The sequence below is a fragment of the Ursus maritimus genome, unplaced genomic scaffold (genome assembly GCF_017311325.1).
Source record: "Ursus maritimus isolate PB19 unplaced genomic scaffold, ASM1731132v1 scaffold_14, whole genome shotgun sequence".
Taxonomy (NCBI): domain Eukaryota; kingdom Metazoa; phylum Chordata; class Mammalia; order Carnivora; family Ursidae; genus Ursus; species Ursus maritimus.
This window is the reverse complement of record NW_024423786.1, coordinates 41,255,642-41,278,616: the sequence shown is the minus strand read 5'-3', so window position 1 is coordinate 41,278,616 and position 22,975 is coordinate 41,255,642. Positions and strand designations below refer to the sequence as shown.

At 44.4% G+C, this 22,975-nt stretch overlaps 1 protein-coding gene and 1 long non-coding RNA gene across 5 annotated transcripts in view; one reads left to right on the top strand and one right to left on the bottom strand.

Annotated features, from left to right (window-relative positions):
- Window positions 1-9,083, top strand: part of LOC103674869 — a 37,165-nt gene extending 28,082 nt beyond the window's left edge. For all 4 annotated transcript variants that reach the window (XR_005834566.1, XR_005834567.1, XR_571723.2 and 1 more), the window contains 3 exons: window positions 7,510-7,569; window positions 7,891-8,062; window positions 8,187-9,083. This is a non-coding gene — a long non-coding RNA (uncharacterized LOC103674869). The remainder of the gene's footprint in view (window positions 1-7,509; window positions 7,570-7,890; window positions 8,063-8,186) is intronic.
- A 3,942-nt stretch (window positions 9,084-13,025) lies between these two features.
- The window catches only part of KIF9 (kinesin family member 9), a 49,653-nt gene continuing 39,703 nt past the window's right edge, over window positions 13,026-22,975 (bottom strand). The window contains exons 19-22 of the mRNA XM_040628240.1: window positions 22,888-22,969; window positions 22,475-22,590; window positions 22,100-22,204; window positions 13,026-13,707 (exon numbers count right to left, since the gene is read on the bottom strand). Of these exons, the coding sequence (XP_040484174.1) occupies window positions 13,657-13,707; window positions 22,100-22,204; window positions 22,475-22,590; window positions 22,888-22,969 (354 nt within the window). The 3' untranslated portion in view covers window positions 13,026-13,656. The remainder of the gene's footprint in view (window positions 13,708-22,099; window positions 22,205-22,474; window positions 22,591-22,887; window positions 22,970-22,975) is intronic.

Sequence of the window (22,975 nt, the reverse complement as noted above, 5' to 3'; positions counted from 1 at the left end):
TTGGCTATGAGCCTGGAAGGCAGCACAGCCCGCATGGGCAGGTCCCTATAGCGGAGGGCGGTTTCTGGTGAGGAGTGTAGCTATGAACCATCAGCCACTATTATTTCCAGCCGTGGAGGAGTGAGTACATCAGCTCCGAAGAGGGAATGGAATAGAACACCCCCCCGAATCCACTAGAGACACTGTGGCAGTGGGTCAGACAAGCACTCAGCATTGCACAGAGGGTAGAGCTCAAAGAGTAGAATTGGAAGAGGCCAGAGCAGCTGGCATTTTGCCTCTGGAGACAGACTGGGCACAAAGAGTCCTCACGGTGTGAGGAGGCTCTAAGAGAACTTTCATCTCTGGCCTGTGTGTTCAGGGACTGGATGGTCTAAGTAAAAAAAAAAAAAAAAATTCACAGGGTCTCTGAGTAGCTTCGTTCTAGTCCATCAACTGCAAGTGGCAGTTGTGATTTAGTATTCAGTGTTGCCTTCCTCCTTTCATAATTGAACAGAAGACAATTCATACACTGGCCTCATAAAAAAACGCATAAAAATCATCAGAAAAATTCTGATTCTTACAATGGGAGTCTTAGTCTGAGACTGTTATGACCCTTGCATCCTACCAGCCATGTCATGATAGCCTAAAATTGTCCTGATGCTGCCCTGTGGTCAGCTCAGCCCACAGGGAAAGCCTAGGAGGAGGTACTTTTCTGCTCCAGTCCAGAGACTTTGATGTCTGGGCCTGTGGGATTTGTGCCTGTTCTCCCCATCCTACTCTTAGCCCCCCGCCTGCAAAGCCCAGTCACCACCACGCTTCCAGCATGATTCCTGCGTGCTGCTCAGGCTTTCTAAATGGGTGCTCTAGAGAACCCAGGACTAGCTGCCTACTCCGGGATTTCTCACCCAAACCCAGAACTCTTGGGTCCTTAATGCACATTGTCCTCTCAAGCTCAACCCTGAGAAAAGTGTTGAAGTATAGTCTCACCTCAGACTTATTTTCTTCCTTTTCCTCTCTTCCAAAAAATCATAAGAAAGTAAAAGTCACCCATTACCCCACCCCACAGAAGTAGCTACTAATGATATTTGCATATTTTTATTTGTATGTGCATGTGTATTTGAAATGGAACACATTATATATGTTTTTAATATTTTCATTCAATAGCATATTTGTTTATCTTATTTTTAATGGCTGTGTACTCTTCCACAGTATAAACGTACAACTCATTTAATCAATTCGCTCTTCATTTTGGGTGCTAACAATTGTTCACTCTTAACAAAGGTACATATCTTTGCAGGTAAATCTCTGTTCATAGCCATGATGTTTTCCTTAGTAAATTCCTAGAATTAGAATTTCTGAGTCAAGGGATAAATGAAAGTGATGCATGCTCATCATAAAAATCTAGACAAAACAGTACTTTATATTGCTAACAGGTGTATATCCTTCCAGGCCCTTTTCCCTGTTTGTTCATTCACATGTGTGCACATACAGACCCCCATTTATAGAAGGTAAAATGGTTTCATACTATGCCTTTTATTCCACAGCTTGCTCTTTCAAAAAACTACAACACATCGTGAACATCCTCTTAGTTGGTAACTGTAATTTTACCTCGCTTTATGTAAGCTGCAAAGTATTCCAGAATAAAAGTGTACTATTTTTCATGAACCTTTCCCATATGGACAGGCACTTAGTTGTCCATAGTTTCTCTCTCATGGGAATCATGTGGCAGTAAATATTCTTGTCTGTATAAATGTGGACAGTTGTATGAGTCGTTTGGTAGGATAAATTTCTAGAAGTGGATTGCTGGGTCAAAGGGTGTTAGGAATGTACTGAAGTTCAGTCTCAGCCTTGGCATTCTACCAAGATCTGATATTTGAGTTTGGCTTTACCCAAATAGCACAATGCCTACCTCATAATCACTTCTGACCTCCCTGACCTTGTCACCAGTGAATACCTGGTAGCCCTGGACATCAGCAAGTCCATCTAGTCAGCCAAGCTCCTTCTTCATGTGATAACTGTGGTAGGTAGAATAATGCCCCTCTCCCCAAAGATGTCCATGTCCTAAGTCCTAATCCCTGGAACCTGTGAAGATGTTAGATTCCATGGCAAAGGTGAATTAAGGTTGCAGATAGAACCAAGTTTGCTAACCAGTTGGTTTTAAAATAAAGAAATTATCCTAGATTATCCAGATGGGGACATTGTAATAAGAATGGTCCCTGAAAGTGGAAGAAGAAAAGGATAGTCAGAAGGAGACATGACTGTGGAAGAATTGTCAGAGAGATGGCTTTGGAGATGGAAGGGGGGGGTGGCTGTGAAAATGAATGAAGTGTAAACTTCCTTTAGAATGGAGTCTGGAGGCCAGTAGGGGGAGCCTTCATGAGGAGTCACTCCTCAGTTGCAGACCCAACAGGAAGAGATGCACCTACTACTTTACTACCGCAGCAGGAGGAAGAAAGGCTTTCCTCCTCTCCTGGCAACAGCCCAGCCAATGAGAGACTGTCACAGCCCAGCCAATGAGAAGCCACTTTACTTTGGACTCCTAGTTTAGTCCAGTGGATTTTCTGTTTCTAACAGCTTTCCCAACTTTTCCCTTTCCTCTATCTATAAAAGAGGGTTCCCCTCCTTTGTTCTGCAGGGCTGGCCTAGGGTTTTGCCCGCAGCCTGCCTCTGCCAGATTGACATTTTCTGCTCTTCTTAAACTCATTTTTACCAGTAAAATAACTGGCAGTTTTATTTTTAAGGTTAACAGGGCCATGAGCCAAGGAATGTAGGCTCCCTGTAGAATCTGGAAAAGGCAAGGAAATGGATTCTTCCCTACTATCACCTTGATTTTAGCCCCCTGTCAGACTTCAAATGTAAAATAATAAATTTGTATTGTTTCAAGCTACTAAATTTGTGGTAATTTATAACAGCAGCAATAGAAAACTAATAGTCACAAGAGATTTCCGAGTCTAACAACAGAGTGAACCTGGCTAAGTAAGTATTTATGGGATGGACAATCATGGTAAAGACCATGAGTGTTTTTGGAGTCGTGCAGAGTTTTGTTCCCGCCCTTTAGATATTTACTGACAGTCCCTTCAGTGCATCAGGCTGTTAACGGAATTCCTGGTCAAAGGCAGAGAGTGGGCTGGTTTCACCGTTTTTCTTCAGGCAAAGACATTACCTGACCTGTGAGAGATTTGGGAACTGCCTTGTCATGCTTATACAAGTTGCTCAAACAAGACGAAATGGTGGCCATTAGGTGTTAAGTACAACAAGAAGACTTGTCACTATTTTTTAATAATAATACCAGCATAAGACTTATAGCAACCAATGGCTGCTTACAACAAAAGTAGTTTGCAGGAACCTGATAAAGAGAACTAAAACCAACTTAATTTCCTGTCTCTGGGTTAAAAAATACCAGGCATACTTTCCTGTCCTTGTATTAAATAATATTGGGGACAAGCAAAAATAGCTTAGCTCTTTGCTCCAAGAAATATTTAATCCCAGAAAACTAGGAGTAACAAAAAGAGCTTACTTACTGAAACTAGCATTTTACTCATTAAGACTTACTGAAAGATTGTTGCCTCACCGGGTATTGTATGGAAGTGTTGAATCACTAAATTCTACACCTAAAACTTATATATTACACTCTATGTTAATTAACTGGAATTTAAATTAAAAAAAAAAAAAAGATTGTTGCCCCAACGTGCCTACCAAGGCAAAGTTGTTGTTATAAACTCTGCCTAATCGCAATCAGTTTCCTGCTTTGCAAGACCCTCCTTAAAATCACCCAGTTTAGGCCCTAACACCCTATAAATATCCTCTTCTGAACTTCCCCTTCTGAGAAATTATTAGGACTTTCTCAAGTTGGCATCCTTACTGCAGCAAGTTTAATAAATTTAGCTCTACTTGATAAATAGCTTTTCAGGCAGTCTTTTGGAGAGTCTGCGCTCAAGAGAAGTAACCTTGAGAGTGCTAGGATGTCTCCTGTGAAGTCTGCTGTAGAGATTCTCCAAATTCCCACTCCAGGGAAGATGCTAAAATTGTTGTGTATGCAATGGCAGCTGAGTACACACGGTACTCAAGGACAATTTTGTTACCTTAAAAACGACTCACACTGCTCCACAGCCACAGTTCAAGGTCCAAGGTCAAAGGATGGTATAATGGGAAACTATTAGAAATTTTAAAAACGTACGTGGAAGTACCAGTGTTGCACCTAATACGTGACCTCTCCAAGTAAAGCACAGCTCGGCAGTTGCGTGTTTGCTTCAAAGAAATTGGATCCTCACCCTAACCTCAAGTTCCAGGAATTATAGAGGAGATAAATCTTTATCCAAATACTACCAGAGAGGAGGAAACTTTGGTAACTTGAGGACATCACCATCAGCTGAACTCTTTACTACAGAACCTATGGAAATAAGTCTGGCTTTTCCACTCTGGGATCGAGCCCCACATCAGGCTCTTCCGCTATGAGCCTGCTTCTTCCTCTCCCACTCCCCCTGCTTGTGTTCCCTCTCTCGCTGGCTGTCTCTATCTCTGTCTGATAAATAAATAAAATCTTAAAAAAAAAAAAAAAGAAAAAAGAAAGGAACTCCAAGGAGCTATGCAAAATGGAAGGCTTTTGTTGACAGAGGGGCTGGAAAAGAAGTTTATAACAAAGAGTGGATTGTCTCTGACAAGGTTTCTTTTGGTGGGGGGGCCATCTCTCGTGCAGATGACCTCACTGGTGCTGACCAGGTAATCCCAGATGGACTGGTTAAAGGTCGCATTCTGGGAGTGGCTGAAACTGCAATTCAGTCTTGGTTTGCTGTTGGAGGCAAGTGACTCCGTTTGGGTATCTGTTGTTCCTTTTTGAACAACGTGAATATCTTTTTAGTATCTCGGAAGTACACGTAGCAATTGAGCAGCCAAAGGTGCTTGGAGATTATGGTGCCCGTAAGTATTAAAAATGTTAAATTTTTAAAACTTGGCTACTAAAATAAAAGTTATAAATATCATATATTATAATTAAAGTAATTATACAATTAAGTTATATAATATATAACCACATGTCATGTATTATATCTTATAATATATGCATTATAATAAATATAATATGTAATTATAATAAATTATAATTATTTTAAAATAAAATAATAATTGACATTTGCATTTGAGAAAAATGTGTTTGTACTATAACTCTGGTAGACACAATTAAGTTTTAAGGTTTGTCAAATTTTTATCTAAAATGTAGGTACTAATGTATACATATATTGGTACATACTGTACCAATATGTATATTTTAAGGCTCTGGAGATACACTGCCTAATAGTCCTCCAGAAAACATGAGCCAATTGATTCTCCAACACTGATGAAGAATGCCCATTTATCTGTTGGTAGAGGAGAATTTTTCAAAGAAGTTGTAATCATGATTATCATACAGCTATAAAATGAACATGTGCCAAAGATTTTTTAATTCATTAATTAATGAGGACACCACTCACATTACAGCTAGTTCAAAGGAGAATATAATCCATCCTCCTCTCCAACCATTTGTCCATACTTCCATCTATCCACCCATCCTTCCATTCTACCCATCCATTCGCTACCCCAGTGGTTCTTAACCCAGGGTGATTCTGTTGCTAGAGAACATGTGGAGATGTCTGCAGACATTTCTGACTGTATAACTGGGGGGATGCTTCTGGCGTCTTGTGAGTACAGCCCAGAGATGCTGGTAAACATCCTACGACCCACAGGCTCACTCCCAGTAAGTAATTATCTGACCTGAGATGTCAGTAGTGCCAAGGTTGAGAATCCCTGATCTATCCCCATCCACCCACCCACCCCTTCATACACCTGTCCAGTCAAACACACCCATCTGTTTAAATGTTTATGGAGCACCTGCAACAACGTCTCTCAATCTTGACTGCAAATCAGAATCACCTGTGCAGCATATGAAACATACAAGTGCCAAGGTATTACCTTTGAGTATTCGGATTTTTATAATCAGAAACTATGGAAGTTTGTGAATTGAAAGTTAATCAGCAGAGAAGCTTCTGTGCTTGTTTCTAAGACAATATATGATATTAAATAATAGCTAATTAAGGTTAATCAACAATTTATCACCATATTAGGTAAACAAGAACGTACCAGAGGTGAAAAATAAATGTCCAGGTCTCCTACCAGGGTGGTCTCAACTCAATCTACACATTAGAAGGAGGTTTTAAAGAATACTGATGCCCTGATCCCAGAAGCTCTGATTTAATGGGTCTAGGATGCGGCCTAGGCCTCAGTATTTGATAGAAGCACCCTAGGTGATTATAATATGCAGCCAGGGATAAGAACAGCTGTGTCAGAACTCAAAAAAATGCACTTCTCTTTTTCTTTATTGGCTAATTTTTGTTTTTGCATGTACATAACACTTTTTTCTTTTTCAGTTTAGAGTCCAATCTTAAAATAATGTTTAAGGTAATAATCTGCATCTTTTTTGCCCTTGGATTCTTGGTTTGTTTTATTGGGGGGGGGATTGACCTAGAATCACAGGCCCCCAGGATCACGGGATTGCCAACCATCAAGGGAAGGGCTCATAATCCATCTTCTGCCTCTGGAGCTTTTCAAGACAGTGGCACTGGCAGAAGACCACGAGGCTTGTTACAGGAGCTAATTATACATCTTGACTAATATTAGCATATTCAAACAGATGGTAACAAAATTTAGAAGAAAAGACTTAAAGGAATGGAAACACCTAAATACCATTAGATGGTCCTCTCACTAACATCCAGTCATCCATCCATGCTTCACGAGACCCTGGGTTCTTGTCCGGTTTGAATAAATTCACGTTTCAGGTCCAAAAGCTTTCTTAGACTTGAACACTGCTGCCACCACCGCCACCACCACCACCACCACCACCCACGTTTTCCTATACCTCTGGGACTTTTTAATGCTCTTACTAGGTGTCAAAACTCCCACTCTTTTCTGAGGCTCTAACCCCAACAGAAGGGATTCTTACCTAATATAGCTTCCTGCCATTCTGAGGGAACAGGAATAATAACAGATATTAATGGAAGGCTTTAGACATTGTAATGTCTTCATAGACATTATCTCCTGTGATCCTTTTAGCATCCCTGAACCGGAGAGGGTAGTGATAGCTGCTGCGTCCATTTTACAGATGCAGAGATTGAGACTCAGAGAAGGAAGAGCACCCAAGGTCCTGGACCCTGAGTGGCGGCATCTGGACTTAGGAGTTCTCACATCCTGTGTTCCTTTCTCATATACCTGTCCCCATATGGCTGTGTTCTCTATCCTTCCAGCCTCTCTGGGAGCCTTCCAGGCCCCTCCTTCATCTTTCCCATCTTCTGCAGAAGGCCAGGGCACAGCCCCATAACAAATCATCCCCAAGTTTAAGAATAGCACTTGTCTGCTCCACACACGCAAAACCTCAGCCTCATTAATGCCTTTTACAGCTTTTCAGGACAGAGAAGATTCTCCTTCAAGCGACTTGTAACAGGAAAATCCCACCTGCGTTCAGAAATTCATTTCTTTCTTTTCTTTCTTTTTTTTTTTTTTTAGAAATCCATTTCTTAACAAGCCACTTGGTCATCAAATCACACAATCATGGCCAGCCTCCAGGTAAACCCGTTCCCTACATTTAAGACATGTACCCATTTGTGGATATATTCCTGCAAATGGAGTGCCTCTCCCTTTATTGTTAAAGCTGAGCTGCTCGTTAGAAAGACTGTTTTTCTTATTAAAATATTTTCTAAATTTGATATTTTTGTTAATAAAAGCAATTAATATTTAATAAATTAAAAATTCAAAAGGGGAAAAAAATCTAGTTTCATCCAGAAACAACCATTGACCTTTTGACATTTTAGTCTTTTTTATTCAAATATAAATGTATCTATGTATATGATATGCTTTTCAATTGATACTTTAAATAACTTTCCACAGCTGCTTTTATAGAATCACAAGATTTAGATTTAGAAGGAACCTAGAGGCCTCCAAGTCCTTATTTCCTGGTTTGAGGATTTCTTTCACACGGACCTTGACTGGGGCTGCCCAGACACTGCCTGCATCCTCCAGGGACTGGGGGCCCAATTTGCGCCAAGACCATCCATTCCAGGTTTGGAAAACTCGCCTGTTTTTTTTCCTCCTGAAAGGACAGAAAATCTGTCCTCCCCCCCACTTTGGACTTCACTTTTCAGATTAAATGTCTCTAATTTCTGTGACTATTCCTTGCTTAACAGTTTTTTCAGCCTCTCATGATGCTGGTCGCCCTCCCCTGGGGAGTCTGTCCAGCAAAAACGCTACCTCCAGCCCCCACCCTGAAGTTCCAAAGCAGCCTGGCAGATGTGGTCTACAGTGGGACTACTACTTCCCTGACCCAAGACACTTGACCTCCAGTAACACCGCCCAGGATGACACTGGGGATATTTTTAGCAGCTACTTCTCTGTACTTGAGCTTTTGGTCTTTAAAAGCCATCACAGTCAGGATTAATTAGAGAAAGATAATGCCAATCTGAATGCTGCCTTTTCAAATTCAAAATCCATTTTGGGGACTGGAAAGGAAGCCTAACATTGGGGGTGTATGTATGTTTACCATCTATCATACATAATGCTGGGCACTTTATTATTGTTAATGTTGTGGTAGTTTCAGTTGGTTGAGGCCCTGCTGTGCACTAGACATACACAGTCCCAGGGTTATTAATCATTGTTTTACACATGAAAAAAGGCTGGGAAATTGGACAACTTGCCCAAGGTCCCACGCCAGAACGATATGGAGTCCCAATTTAAACTCGTATGTCTTGGCCCAAAGCCTGTGCTCTACCACTATAATGTATTGCCTCTGGAAAATGCAGCTGGCTAGCAAGAGTCAAGTCCAAAGTGAGACTTCCCAGGCCCAGCTGGGGGTGGTGGTGGCAAGTGGATTGGAATCTCCATATGATGCCAGAGGAAACAGCAACGGAGGTATCTGAACCCTGCAGATTAAAGATCACGGAGGTCAGGAAGGACTACCCAGAGTTCTTTGTTCTATTTTGACTCTCTAGACTTCAGAAAGAATGCTTGGGTGCTATATTGATCCCATCTTTCCTTTTCATTATACTGTTATATATGATTAAAAATTACATCATTAACTCCTTTAAGTATTCTGTGATATTTCACTGGTAATTCCACTAAATGTAGCAACCCTTTTTTTTTCCCCTTTGGTTCCATTCATCTGTGTGTGAATTTGTACTTTTCTTGGGAAGTCCCAGGAAATAGTGGAGAACATGCCTCAGAGATGTTGCATGCAAGGAAGAGGTTAGGGTACTGTTCCACCAACTCATCGGTTGAGGGTTGCTCCTCAGTGTGTTAATCCCTGGCATTCGGGCCCCCTTTGCAGGAAATAGGTCCCACGGTTGAGAAAGCCTTTATGCAGAAAGTCACAGATGCTTTCAGTAGGAACCCACTGCAAGGGTCTAGGATGCAGGCATGACAGTATCTGCTACAGGTGACATTTAAGCAGACTTGAAGGAAGTCAGACTGAGCCGTGTGGACATCTGGGAGAAGATTTCAGGCAGAAGAAACAGCCAGTACGAGGGTCCTGAGGCAGGAGCTGCCTGGCATGTCTGAGGAACAGGGAGGAGATCCACATGGCTGGGGCACTGAGCAAGGGGGCAGAAGAGAAAAGAGTAAAGTCACAAGAGGCAAGATCATGAAACAACTCAGCCTTCAAGTTGTTTTAAGGAATTGGGTTTCACTCTGAGAGAAACAGGAACCATTTGAAGTCTGCAAAGATGTGTGATGTGGTCAAACTTATATTTCAAAAGGATCAACCAGACAGCTGTTTGGGAAATGGACTATAGAAGAGCAGGGTAGGAAGCGAGGACACAGGAAGTTGCTGCAATATCCAGGCAAGACAGGACAGTGGCTTAGATCAGAGTTGGGGCAATCCAAGTGGGGAGGAGTGGTCAGATTTTTAATGCAGTAGGAAGGTAAAGTCCATTGAACTTCTTGACAGATTTGATGTGGGGTGAGAGAGGAAAAGAGGAGTTTAGTATAAAACTAAGGATTTAGCCTGAGTGATTGGGCTGAGATAAGGGAAATTGTGGGTGGGGCATATTTGGTGGACAATTAGGCATTTAGTTTTATTTTTTTTTTAAAGATTTTATTTATTTATGTGACAGAGAGACAGCCAGCGAGAGAGGGAACACAGCAGGGGAGAGGGAGAGGAAGAAGCAGGCTCCCAGCCGAGGAGCCCGATGTGGGACTCGATCCCGGAACGCCGGGATCACGCCCTGAGCGGAAGGCAGACGCTTAACGACTGCGCTACCCAGGTGCCCCTAGGCATTTAGTTTTAAATATGCTGATTTGTAGATGTCTTTTTTTAAGATTTTATTTATTTGAGACACGAGAGAGAGAATGAGAGCACAAGCAGGGAGGAGGGTCAGGGAGAGGGAGAAGCAGACTCCCGGATGAGCAGGGAGCCAGTATGGGGCTCAATCCCAGGACCTTGAAATCATGACCAGAGCCAAAGGCAGACACTTAACCTACTGAGCCACCCAGGCACCCCTGATTTGTAGATATCTTAACAGACATTCAAATGGAGATGCCAAGTTAGCTGTGGCTATACAGGTTTGGAGTTCAGAAGAGCACGTGTAAGATTGAGAACTGGCATATGAATAGACGCTTAAAGCCAGGAGACTGGATGAGTGCACGACAGTGATCTCCCTGGGATCACCTCTGGATCTGTGATTACATGTATACTGGCGCTTCTCACTCTGTCTACCATATCTCTTAGCCACACTTTCAATTTTCTCTCTCGCCATCCCTCTATGCTCTATTCCAGGCAGCTTCAGATCTAACATCCAGGTCGTGGATTCTCTCTTTTGCTGTTTCTAGTTTGTCATTTTAACTTTTAGAACATTTTTTCATTCCTAGAAGTTCTGCTTTTTAAAATCTCTGATCGGGGTGCCTGGGTGGCTCAGTCCATTAAGCGTCTGCCTTCTGCTCAGGTCATGGGTCCTGGTACTGAGCCCTGCATCGGGCTCTCTGCTCAGCAGGGAGTCCACTTCTCCCTCTCCCTCTGTGATCTCCTTGTTCTTGCTCTCTCGAATAAAATCTTTAAAAAAAATTCTTTTTGAAGTCTGATTTATTTGGATAGCCTTTATCATATTGATTCCTAATTTCATCTTTATTTAAAACAATCTTTATTCAGTAATTTGTCTGATCATGCTCTCATTCTGCCTCCACTATGATAGGGTGTTTCCACATGGGCACACACATGCGTTTAATCTTTGGCGCTCATGTTTGCTGGGGTTTTGTGGGATGCTGTGTGGCTTGGTGAAGGGCAGGTGCAAATTTTTTTTTATTTGATTCTACTAGGTATTTCACCTAGGACTAATTTTTAGGCTAATTCCTCAGTCTAGTGGTTCCTGGACCACACAGTATAAATCTGAATCCCAAACCTGTGCCTGGTTGCAGATTCTCACAGGACCTGTTCCCCGTCATCCCTGGGAACTTTTTCCCCAAAAGTGGGATAACTTTTTCTAGCTTACCTCTTCCTCAAGGATGAAGCCTTCCAGGTGCCAGCTTTATGCTGAGGGTCCCACTTCCAATTTCCCATGGGGCATGGGCACAAGTCGTATTTCTCTGTGTGGACATTAACACCCATGGGCGGCAATCCACTCATACACCTTCCCCAGCAGCCACAGCCAGTTCACATGCTGACCACTCTGGGTTTTCAGTTCTGCAGCGCCTGGCAGTTCCCTTTCCTGCAAATTTAGCTTTGTATTTAAAAGAATTTCTAGGGGCATCTGGGCGGCTCAGTCAGTGAAGCGGCTGCCTTCGGCTCAGGTCATGATCCCAGGCTCCTGGGATCCAGCCCCGCATCGGGCTTCTTGCTCAGCGGGGCACCTGGTCCTCCCTCTCCCTCTTCCTCTGCCGCTCCCTGTGCTTGTGCTGTGTCAAATAAAATCTTTTAAAAATAATAAATAAAACATAAAAGAACTTCTGCTTGAGCCAGCATTTCTGTTTGTAGCAGGAGTGTTGTCAGGTTATCTGTCACGTGATGGAATTGGAAGTCCCCTCAGGGGTGATTTTGGTGGTCAGATTAGCTCAGCAGGAACTATTCTCTAGAACAACAGACCCATGTGAGTGGACATGATGCCCCCTAGCTCCCTGTCGCGTTGGAAGCACCTGCCCCCGTGAGGAGTTTGTGTGAGCGGTGATCTACCGAGCACCGTCCCGGTTTATTCCTGTGGCTCTGCCCACACTGATGACTTGTTTCATGTTGCAGCAAACAGGCCTACGTGGTAATGAAAGAGCTAAAGACGAATGTGCCCAACTGCATGACAGAGGCCCAGCTCGCCCTGGCCGGCAGGCCCCAAGACCGGCTGTCTAGGAATCCTTTGGAGCGATGTCCAGCATGGTCATGCCATTCCGGCCTGTGGCAGGGAATGAAGGGAAGGGGGTTGGTACTGCCACAAACATTTGCTTCCTGTGGCCCCAACAAGATGCTGTAACCTGTTTGCTATGTCCTATTTCCTGAGATGCCCCAAAGACCTGGGAACCCCAAACAAGTCCTGGTAAGAGGAGGGGCAGCCAAGAAAAAATCAGAACTCTCTGCTTAAGGCCTCCACTAGCTGGGAGGGTAGGCAGAGCCTGGGCAGACTTGTCTATTTGGCCACAATCAAAGGAAACGTGAGGACCGACCAAGAGGGCTGTGTGCACACCATTAGGGTTGGTCAGTGACAGTCCCCTTGTGTGTCATCCAGGGGGATGAAGTTGGGCACTTCAAAGCTGCTCTGCGAAGCCTCGGCGGAGTAGGAGTCTCTGAAAGCTCTTTTAGGATCGCTGTGTGTCCGTTATGAAAGAGAAAGGGGTGACTAGAAGAGGGCAGAGACCTCAAGGTTGCCTTTCTACTTTCTCTCTTCCACAAACCCCCATCCATCTGCTCACTGGTGGGCTGGAGTCAGAATCACGGGGTCTTTGGACCAATGCCATCCAGTTCAACCTTCTATCCGATGCATGTTCTGTGACCTCCTTGCCAGAGAGCCCCCTACTGTGGGGCCCTGGCTGCTACCTTCCCCGTAAGACTGCTCTCATTTTAAGCCTCTTCTTATTGTGAGATAAAAATCTGCCCTTCAGCCATTTCCACCTAGACCCATTCTTCTTCTGGTTGCTGAGGAAGGAGGGCCTCCTGCCGTCACTGGCTCAGGAACACAGAGAGGATGCCCTGAGAGGCCCTACAACCTGAAGCAGCTGTGAGAATGGGGCTGCTCAGGCCCAGTTCACCCCCAGGATGTCCATCCAGGGAAGGAAAGGGGCCGGCCAGTGGGACAAAGCCACGCCACAAGGAGCGTGGCTGAGCTACTTCTTCACCTCCTTACTGGAGACTCAGTTCTGACCCCACCTGTACACGGGGAAGACATCCTCCTGGACAGGAAATACAAAAGCAAGTTCTTCAGTGAGCATCAAAAGTCCAGACTAGAAGGTTATTTTATCCTGTCCCTGCACATAAGATAGTGAATTGAAACCAAAAGTGTTCTGGGAAGATGAGCAAGGGTGTCCCGCGAAGGATGTTGCTGTGGGGAGGCAGGCCGTCGTGAGTTCTCTGCGCTGGGCCCCAGCCTCGGAGCAGAGCGTTTGGAGCTCTGGGCTGGTGGCTTAGCGGCCCCACTAGAGCAGGCGGGAGTTCCTGGGAGTCTTGTCCTTTAAGGCACTGGCGAGGAGTCCCTACTTCCTGTGTCCCTGCCGAAGGCCCATCATGGTTTTCAAGTAATTGTGCTGGACACAGAAAAGAGGAAAAAACAGGAATTGATTAAGAAGTAAAGACTTAAGACTCAGAAGCCATGCCACTTGCATCCACCCCATCATTCTTCCTGCAAACATCACAGTTTGGGAGCAAGGATGCCCTCTGACCAGCCCCAATTCTATGAGAAATATTGTTCCATTCATCCCCTTTCATTCTTTTGTCCTAAAGAAAGTGTGTAAAACTGTTTTAAAATGGTGTGGCAGGCATGTGTTTTAAATTTTTTTAAAGATATTTATTTGAGAGAGAGAGGAGAGAGAGAATGAGTGGGGGTGGGGGGAGGGGCAGAGGGAGAAGCAGGCTCCCCCCTGAGCAGGGAGCCTGACATGGGGCTCAATCCCAGGACCCTGGCATCATGACCTGATCCAAAAGCAGACGCTTAACCGACTGAGCCACTCAGGTGCCCCCAAAAATGGAGTGGCAGGCAGGTGTAAAGGAACATATACGTTTCAAGGGCCCACTTGAAAATTTCTGGCAAGATTTAGGTTCAAAAAGAAAAGAAGAGGTTTCTATCTCCAGAGGCGTGGGCACACATGTACTCTGGGGGGCCCTCCTTCCACAAACCAACTAAATGTTCACAAATGCTTCCCTATCAATGCACTGCTGGGCTCTCAGAAAGCAGGTGGGGAAAGCACGCAGAAATAGAAACACTGGGCAGTAAGTAAGCGAATGCAAAACCCAACCAGAAATGTGGGTATGAATCCAGCCCCTCCACGGTGTGGGGAACTGAATGTTTTTATTGTGGTAAAATCCACACTACATAAAACTTACCATCCTAACTATTTTAAGTGTACAGCTCAGTGGTATTAAATACATTCCTAACATGCAACCACACCACCATCCATCTCCCTCTTTTTATCTTGCAACACTGAAATTCCATACCCATTAAGCACTAAGTCCCCATTCCCTCCCTCCCCAAGCCCTTGGCAACCACCATTCTCTTTCCTGTCTCTGATTTTGGCGACTCCAAGTACGTCACGTGAGTGGAATCCTATAGCGTTTGCCTTTTGGTGACTGCCGTGTTTCACTTAATGGCTGTACCATTTTACATTCCCACCCGTAGCACGCACACTAGGGCTCCAATGTCTCCACGTCCTCACCAACACTTGTTATTCTCTGGCTTTTAGACAGTTGCCATCCTAGTGGGTACGAGGTGGTTATCTTTTAGTTTTGATGTCCTTTCCCTAATGATCTGTGACCTTGAGCATCTTTTCATGTGCGTACCGGCCACATGAAATATATATATATACATTTTTTCGAGAAATGCCTATTCTTGGCCCATTTTTGAGTTTTAAAAGTTCTCTATATAGTCTGGATATTAATCTTTTCTCACGTTGTAATTTTTTTTTAAGTAAACTCTACACCACACATGGGGCTCGAACTCACGACCCCAAGATCGAGAGTTGTGTGCTCTACCGACTGAGCCAGCCAGGCCCCACTCACATTGGAATTTTTGAAGGAGGTTAAAATGGTCCTGCGTTGGCAGTGCCCCAGGGCTAACTGCAGAAGCAAGTGCAAACACTGTCAGTAGGAGAGAACGTACTGGTGCATTCGGGACTTCTACAGCTTCAGGTCAAATATGAACTTATGATTTAAACACACACACACACACACACACACACGAATAAAAGCCACCATGAAAGAAACTCAGCAAAATGCAAAACGTTTCGACCTTGAAAAATCTGATCCTATCTATTTAATGTGTAAAAATATATGTGAAAGGTTTAAATAGATGTAAGATGGAATGACTGCAGTGCAACTTCTGCATATAAAGCATGGGCATGGGCATGTCTTCAACAAAAGAAATGTCCAATGCAGAGAGTTCTCCTAGAGATTTGCGGAGGGTGGGAGAATATAACTGACTATAGAAATGCAGGATTCCTCTGTTGAACGATTTAGAATTTAAATGTTTATCTGAGACTTTGGAAGTAAAGAAAACACAAGGTTTGTCTGTAATATCAAGAGAGAAATTCATGGTGGCAACCACGCAAATCACTTTGGTTCACCTTTTCTGTGATCTTGAAATAATTTATGCCAGTCAAAACAAGTTCACAACAATTTACAATAAGGAATACAATTCTGGAAGTTCTTTCTCCAAAGCCAAAGACCTTTTGGTCCTCTTCTTCAACATACACAGTGACTTTAACCAACTGATCAAAAGTAACCTCGCCAATAATGGGACAAAGCAACATCTTGTGCCCCCTGTTACGGACTGAATGTTTATACCCCCTCAGAATACATTTGTTGGAGCTTTAACCCCCACTGTAATGGTATTAAGAAGTGGGAAACTTTGGGAGGTAATCAGATGTAGACTAAGTCATGAGGGTGGAGCTCCTCAGGATGGTTTAGTGTCCTTATAAAAAGAGGAAGAGAGCAAGCGGGCTCTCTCCACAAACACATGCCCACGAAAGCCATGTGAGCACACAGCAAAAAGATGGCTGTTGACGAGCCAGGAGGCCTTCACCAAGAAGCAAATCTGCCAGCACCTTGATCTTGGACTTCCCAGCCTCTAGAACCAAGAGAAAGAAATGTCTGTTGTTTAAGACCCTCGCCTATGGTGGTTTGTTGTAGCACCCAAGCTGACTAAGGCACCTCCTGATGTGATGTACCATGAAGAACATGACATCATTTCTGTGGTATTCCGGCCTAAAATCATAACTTGAATTTAAATCACTAGAAAACACCACACAAACCTAAACTGAGGGACATTCAACCAAAACTGGCCTGGACTCTTCAAAAATATCAAAATCACTAAACACAAGGAAAGACAGCAATTGTTCTGGATTAAAGGAGACATGGCAACTAAATGTAATGTATGATCCTAGACTGGATCCTGGACCAGGGTGGGAAGGGAGAATAATTATAAAGGACATCATTAGGACAACTGTCAAAAGCTGAATATGAACTTTGAAATAAATAATATTGTTGCATCATTGTTAATTTTCCTGATTTCAGTGACTATATCATGATTATGTAAGAGAATGTACTTGTTCTTTTTTTTTTTTTTTAAGATTTATTTATTTATTTGACAGAGAGAGAGACAGCCAGCTAGAGAGGGAACACAAGCAGGGAGAGTGGGAGAGAAAGAAGCAGGCTCCCAGGGGAGGAGCCTGATATGGGGCTCGATCCCAGGACTCTGGGATCACGCCCTGAGCCGAAGGCAGACACTTAATGACTGAGCCACCCAGGCGCCCAGAATGTACTTGTTCTTAAAAAATAAACACTGAAATATTTAGGAGTAAAATAACAGAGAAAAAAGTGTTCTAAAATTCACTGTGGTTATGGTTGCATTTAACTGTGGATATATGAAAAACCACTGAGTTGTACACTCTAAATGGGTGGATTTTATGGTCTATAAATTATATCTCACTTATTTTTTTTTAAGCATGAAATAGGAATTTATAAAAAATGACCAAGTAAATCTGAAGAAGAACCAAATAGAATTTTTAGACATGGCTGATTAGACATAGCTGAAGAGGGCATTACTAAACTGAAACAGGAATGGAAAGAAATTACCCAAATTACAGTATGAAGATGAGGAGCTGGAAGAAATGACTGATTTTAGGAGATACAGAGGACATAATGAGAAAGTCTAATATGCATCTAATCAGAACCCTAAAAAAGACAGCATTCAAAAAGATAAGGCTCCAATATCCCTTCCTGATAAAAATACTAATGAACTAGGTACAGAAGAGAACTTTTTCACCCTGATAAAAGATTCTAAGAAGGAACCTCCATTTTTTAAAAGATTTTATTTAAGTAATCTCTACACCCGATATAGGGCTCAAACTCACAATCCTGAGATCAAGAGCTGCATGCTCTTCTGAGCCAGCCAGGCACTCCATAATAATGAACTTCAAAGTGTGCTACTTAAAGCATGTTCCCGGGACTAGCCACATAGGGATCAGCTGGGAGCTTATCAGAAATGCAGACTCTCGGGCTCCACCCCAGGACCGCTGCGTCAGACTCTGTATTCTCACAGTCTGGTGGTTCATGTGCACAGCACAGAGTGAGAAGTGCTGCTCTAAGGCTCTTTTTTTCCTAGGAAAACCCCACAGCTAATATCATACTTGAGAGTGAAAAAATGAATACCTTCCCCCTAAGGTCAGGAATAAGACAAAGATGGCGACTTTCATCTCTTATTTCAACCTTGTACTAGAGGTTTTAGCCAGGCAAATGAGGCAAGAAAAAGATATAAAAGGCATCAGATTGGAAAGGAAGAAGTAAAACGATTTGTAGCTGTAGATGACATGATCTGGTATGTATAAAGTCCTAAGGAATCCACTACAAAACTATTAGCATTAATAAATGGGTTTAGCAAGGTGAAGGAATACCACATCATTATACAAAAATCAGTTGTATTGTTAGACACATACAATGAACAATCCAAGAATGAAATTTAAAATACAATTCCATTCATAATAGCATCAAAAAGAATAAAATACTTAGGAATAAACTCTTTTTTTTTAAGTACAGAACTTACACTCTGGGAAGTATAAAACTCCACTGAAAGAAATTAAAGACCCAAATAAATAGAAAGATAGCCTATGTTCATAGATTCGAAGACTTAATATTGTTAATATGGCAGTATTCCCCAAAGCAATCTACAGATTTACGCAACCCCCATCCCAGCTGGCTTCTCTGCATAAACTGACAAGCTGGTCTGAAAATCTGTATGGAAATATAAGGAACCCAGAATAGTCAAAACAGTCTTAAAAAAGAGGAACAGGGGCGCCTGGGTGGCACAGCGGTTAAGCGTCTGCCTTCGGCTCAGGGCGTGATCCCGGCGTTATGGGATCGAGCCCCACATCAGGCTCCTCCGCTATGACCCTGCTTCTTCCTCTCCCACTCCCCCTGCTTGTGTTCCCTCTCTCGCTGGCTGTCTCTATCTCTGTCAAATAAATAAATAAAATCTTAAAAAAAAAAAAAAAGAGGAACAAAGATGGAGAATTCATACTTTGTAATTTCAAAACTAACTACAATGTCTACAGTAACCAAGACATTATAGTACTGGCATAAGGACAGACATATAGATCAATGGAATAGAACTGAGAGTCCAAAAATTAAACCCTCACATTTATGGTTAATTAAATTTCCACAAGGGTAACAAGATAATTCAATGAAGAATTTTTTTCCACAATAATTGGCACTGGGAAAACTGGATATCTATCTGCAAAAGAATAAAGTTGGACCCATACCTCATACCATGTGCCCCCTCCACTGAGCCCAGCAGGGGCAGGCCTCTTTGTAACCAGAGAAGGAAGCCCCTACATGGTAGTCACAGTCAAATGATTTCTAAGGCTGGGCTATCTAGGCCTACTTACCCCTACTCCATTCTTTCCCAGATGCTCTGGGAGAACCCTGTCTTCCCACAGAGAGATTTTCATGAACAACACTGAGTAAGCTCTCTGGAGTCAGCCAGTAGGGTCCATGGGAGCAGCTCGGCCAGGGTCACCTTCCCCAGACAAAGTGGTTTCCAGCAAACCTTTCCAGAGAGACAGGGCCCTGTCCACTGATATGGGCCTCCCTCCAGCCTTAGGGGTTATTAAGGCTTGATGCTTACAGCATAAGGCTAAATGGCTGCCTGGTAAAGCCATCCTCTTCTCTGCTGAAGGAGTGGGGCCAGGCAGCTGGGGAGGGCAGGTGCCCCTACTCCACGCCACCGCTAACTGGACAAGGAATGTACACTTAACCCAAGAAGAGTCAACTAGGCTTTCCCTCCGGAGAGACCCAGAGCAAGCAGTCAGGTGATACCAGGCATTGGAGCTGGAAAGTCTTGGAAAACAGGAGCATGCCAGGGCTAAGACTGGGGCAAGAGAATGAGAAGTGAGGTGGGTAGAACAGATAGGGGAAGGAGTAGACCTCAGGGAGAAGCGAAGGCCAGGTCTGGAGAGAGAGAGGCCTGGAGGGAGAGGAGCTCTGCGGCCTGCTACTCAAAGAGTGGTCCTGGATGAATAGTGTGAGCTTCATCTGAGCCTAATCAGGAAGGCGGAATCTTGGAGCGCCTGGGTGGCTCCGCAGATTAAGCGTCCCGATGGTGATTTCGACTCAGGTCAGGATCTCAGGGTCACGGGATTAAGCCCCGAGTCGGGCTCCCTGGTAGGTGTGGAGCCTGCTTAAGATTCCCTCTGTCCCTCTCCCTCGGTCCCTCTTGTGCGCACTCTCTCTCTCTCTCAAATAAAGTAATAAATAAGAAATGCAGAATTCCAGGCTCCACCCTAGACCTGCTACACCCGAATCTGCAATCTAACAAAAGTTACAAATCGAACAAGTCAGTAAAGATGTCAGCTTAACTATAAATGTACAAAGAATGAATTCAGTCAGAAGAAGGGCTTTCTTTTTTTTTTAAGATTTTTTATTTATTTATTCGACAGAGATAGAGACAGCCAGCGAGAGAGGGAACACAAGCAGGGGGAGTGGGAGAGGAAGAAGCAGGGTCATAGCGGAGGAGCCTGATGTGGGGCTCGATCCCATAACGCCGGGATCACGCCCTGAGCCGAAGGCAGACGCTCAACCGCTGTGCCACCCAGGCGCCCCAGAAGAAGGGCTTTCTAATTACGACACACAATCCAGAAGTCAAGAGAGAAAAGAGTAATACACTTGATTTCATAAAAATCAACAGAATGGGGCGCCTAGGTGGCTTAGTTAAGTGACTGCCTTCTGCTTGGGTCATGATCCCAGGGTCCTGGGATCGAGCCCCGTGTTGGGCTCCCAGCTTAGTGGGGAGTCTGCTTCTCCCTCTCTCTCTGCCCCTCCCCCTGCTCATGTGTGCACTCTCTCTCTCTCAAATAAATAAATAAAATCTTTAAAAAAACTAAACAGAATAACTACAAAAAACCAGAGCTAAACACAAAAGACAAATTACAAACAGGGAAAAATATTTGCAACTCATATCATAAAGAGCCAATCTTCCTAGTATATCAAGACTTCCTACAAATTAATAAGAATAAAGACCAAAAACCAATAGAAAAGTAGGCACAAATACAAATAGGCTATTTACAGGAAAAGAAATTAAAATGGCACTTAAACATATGAGAAGCTCAACTTCGTTCATAATAACCGAGATGCAAATTAAAGCTCCCTTGAGAGAACATTTTTCACCTTTCAGATTGGAAAAAAACAAAAAGCACGATAATACATCTCATGATGAGGCTGTAGCTGGTGGGGTCCAGCTCTAAGAAGGCGATTTAGCACCATCCATTAAAAGTACACATGTCCTTGTGACCAGGAAATTCACTTCTACAAAACATAACTTTCACATATATTCACTCATGCGAGTTTGCCGTTTGTACAAAGTTAATTATCACAGTATTTGTATTGTAAACAAATGGAACGCCCAAACGTTCCTCAACATGAGACGGGTTAAATACATTTTGATATATCCTCATGATGGAGTACTAGACACAGGTTTAAGAAAAAAAAGAAAGGAGACCAGAAGCAGCTGTGGGTTGACATGGAACGAGCTTCAGATACACTGTTTAGTGGGAAAGGCCAGATACAGCATAATGCGCAATGGGAACACAAGGAACAAGTGACGGGGTTCCCTGTCAGAGAGGGTGGGGGACTGGGTATTTGTATTTATATTTATATTTTGTATTTGTATTTTTTAAATGATGTGCCCTCTTGGGCAGTCTCCCCGAGCGCACCTGCTACCTGCTGTATAAGAACGGCCTGTGGGGGGCGCCTGGGTGGCTCAGTTGGTTAAGCGTCTGCCTTAAGTTCTGGTCATGATCTCAGGGACCTGGGATCGAGGGGCTCCCTGCTCAGCGGGGAGTCTGCTTCTCCCTCTCTCTCTGCTCCTTCCCCCCACCCATGCTCTCACACACTCTCTCTCTCAAATAAATAAAACCTTAAAAAAACAAAACAAAAAAAGAACAGCCTATGGGCACAGATAAGTTCCCACCACAGGCCCTCTGTGTTCTGGCTCCAGCCCAACCTGCTCAGGGAGGAGAGCGCAGGCCAAGCCTGTGGCCAACACCCTGTCTAGCTTTGCCTCAGCGGCATGTGGTCCTCTGTCCCCTGCCTCCCGTTCATGGTCGCCCCCACTGGAGAGGCTGTCCCCAACAGGCAGTGGTCTCAGGAGATTCCCAGACCCTGCCCTGGGCTGTGAATCACACAGGGACCGGCTTAGCTCCCAAAAACCATCTCCAAGCCTGGCCATGGTCTGTGGGACCCCTGTTGGGTTTAACCCAATCTAGGACTCTAGAGTGGGCAGCAGATACCCACTGACTCTGGGCGACTCTGTATTTCCCTCGGCTGGCATATTCTTCCTTTCTCTCTCCAAAGTGGGAAGTGTGATCTTGGGTGTCCTAATAATGTGGTCCCTGACGCCCGACCTTCCTGGAGACATGAACCCCCCCAAGTTACCTTCTGTTCTGTCTTGACTTTGGCATTGTAGAAGGAGATGGAGTCAGGGCCCTCAGGCAGCATCATCTGCTGTAGCTGGCTGAACTTGTCCTGGTCATCTTCTCCCTAGGGGTGGCTCAACTCAGCAGTCCCTTCAGCCTGCCATTGCTAGGATCTACCCTGACAGGGCTTGTGGGGGGCATGAGGGCAGCTCTGTGTCCCCATCCTCCATAACTGGGGAGAGACCTGGACCCGTCCATTTGCCTGGGCCAGCTGTGGGAGAGGCTGGGAGCAGCCCATACACTGGCATGTTTGCGGAGAAAACAGAGGACAAAGGGTACTGCCCCCCACTCTGTGCTCATCCACTGTCCCCACTGTGGCCCCGGTGCCACTCACCAGAGACACAAGCCTGCTGACAGGCACCATGCCTGGCCGGATGCTGCTACCTGGCTTCAGCGACACCTGCATGTCCTCGGGGATGAAGAAGGACTCATTGTACCAGATATCGAATTCTGTGAGGAGGCAGGAAGACAGCACGGTGAGGTGTTGGGGAGTCCCTGAGGACGCGGGTAAAGCATCTATGTGGGCCTGTCACAGGCTCACCCCCTGTTCGCTTCCTGCTCTGGGGTCTCACCCTTTCCCATCTCCCCCTCTGGCTCTCCGAGTCCTGGAAACGCTTCGGAAGCCCCTGTCCAGCCCCAGCCTCTGTCAGAGAGAAGCTCTGAAGCCGCTTCTACAACCCAGGTGGTGGCCTTGCCCTCTGCCTCCTGGGACCTCAGGTGGTCAGCCGACCTCCCCAAATGGCACACCCGTGAGCAGGCGGTGACGACACTGATCCACCAGGTGCTGGCAGTACTGGATCTCGGCCTTGAGGTCGCGCAGGTCCTGGTACTCAGC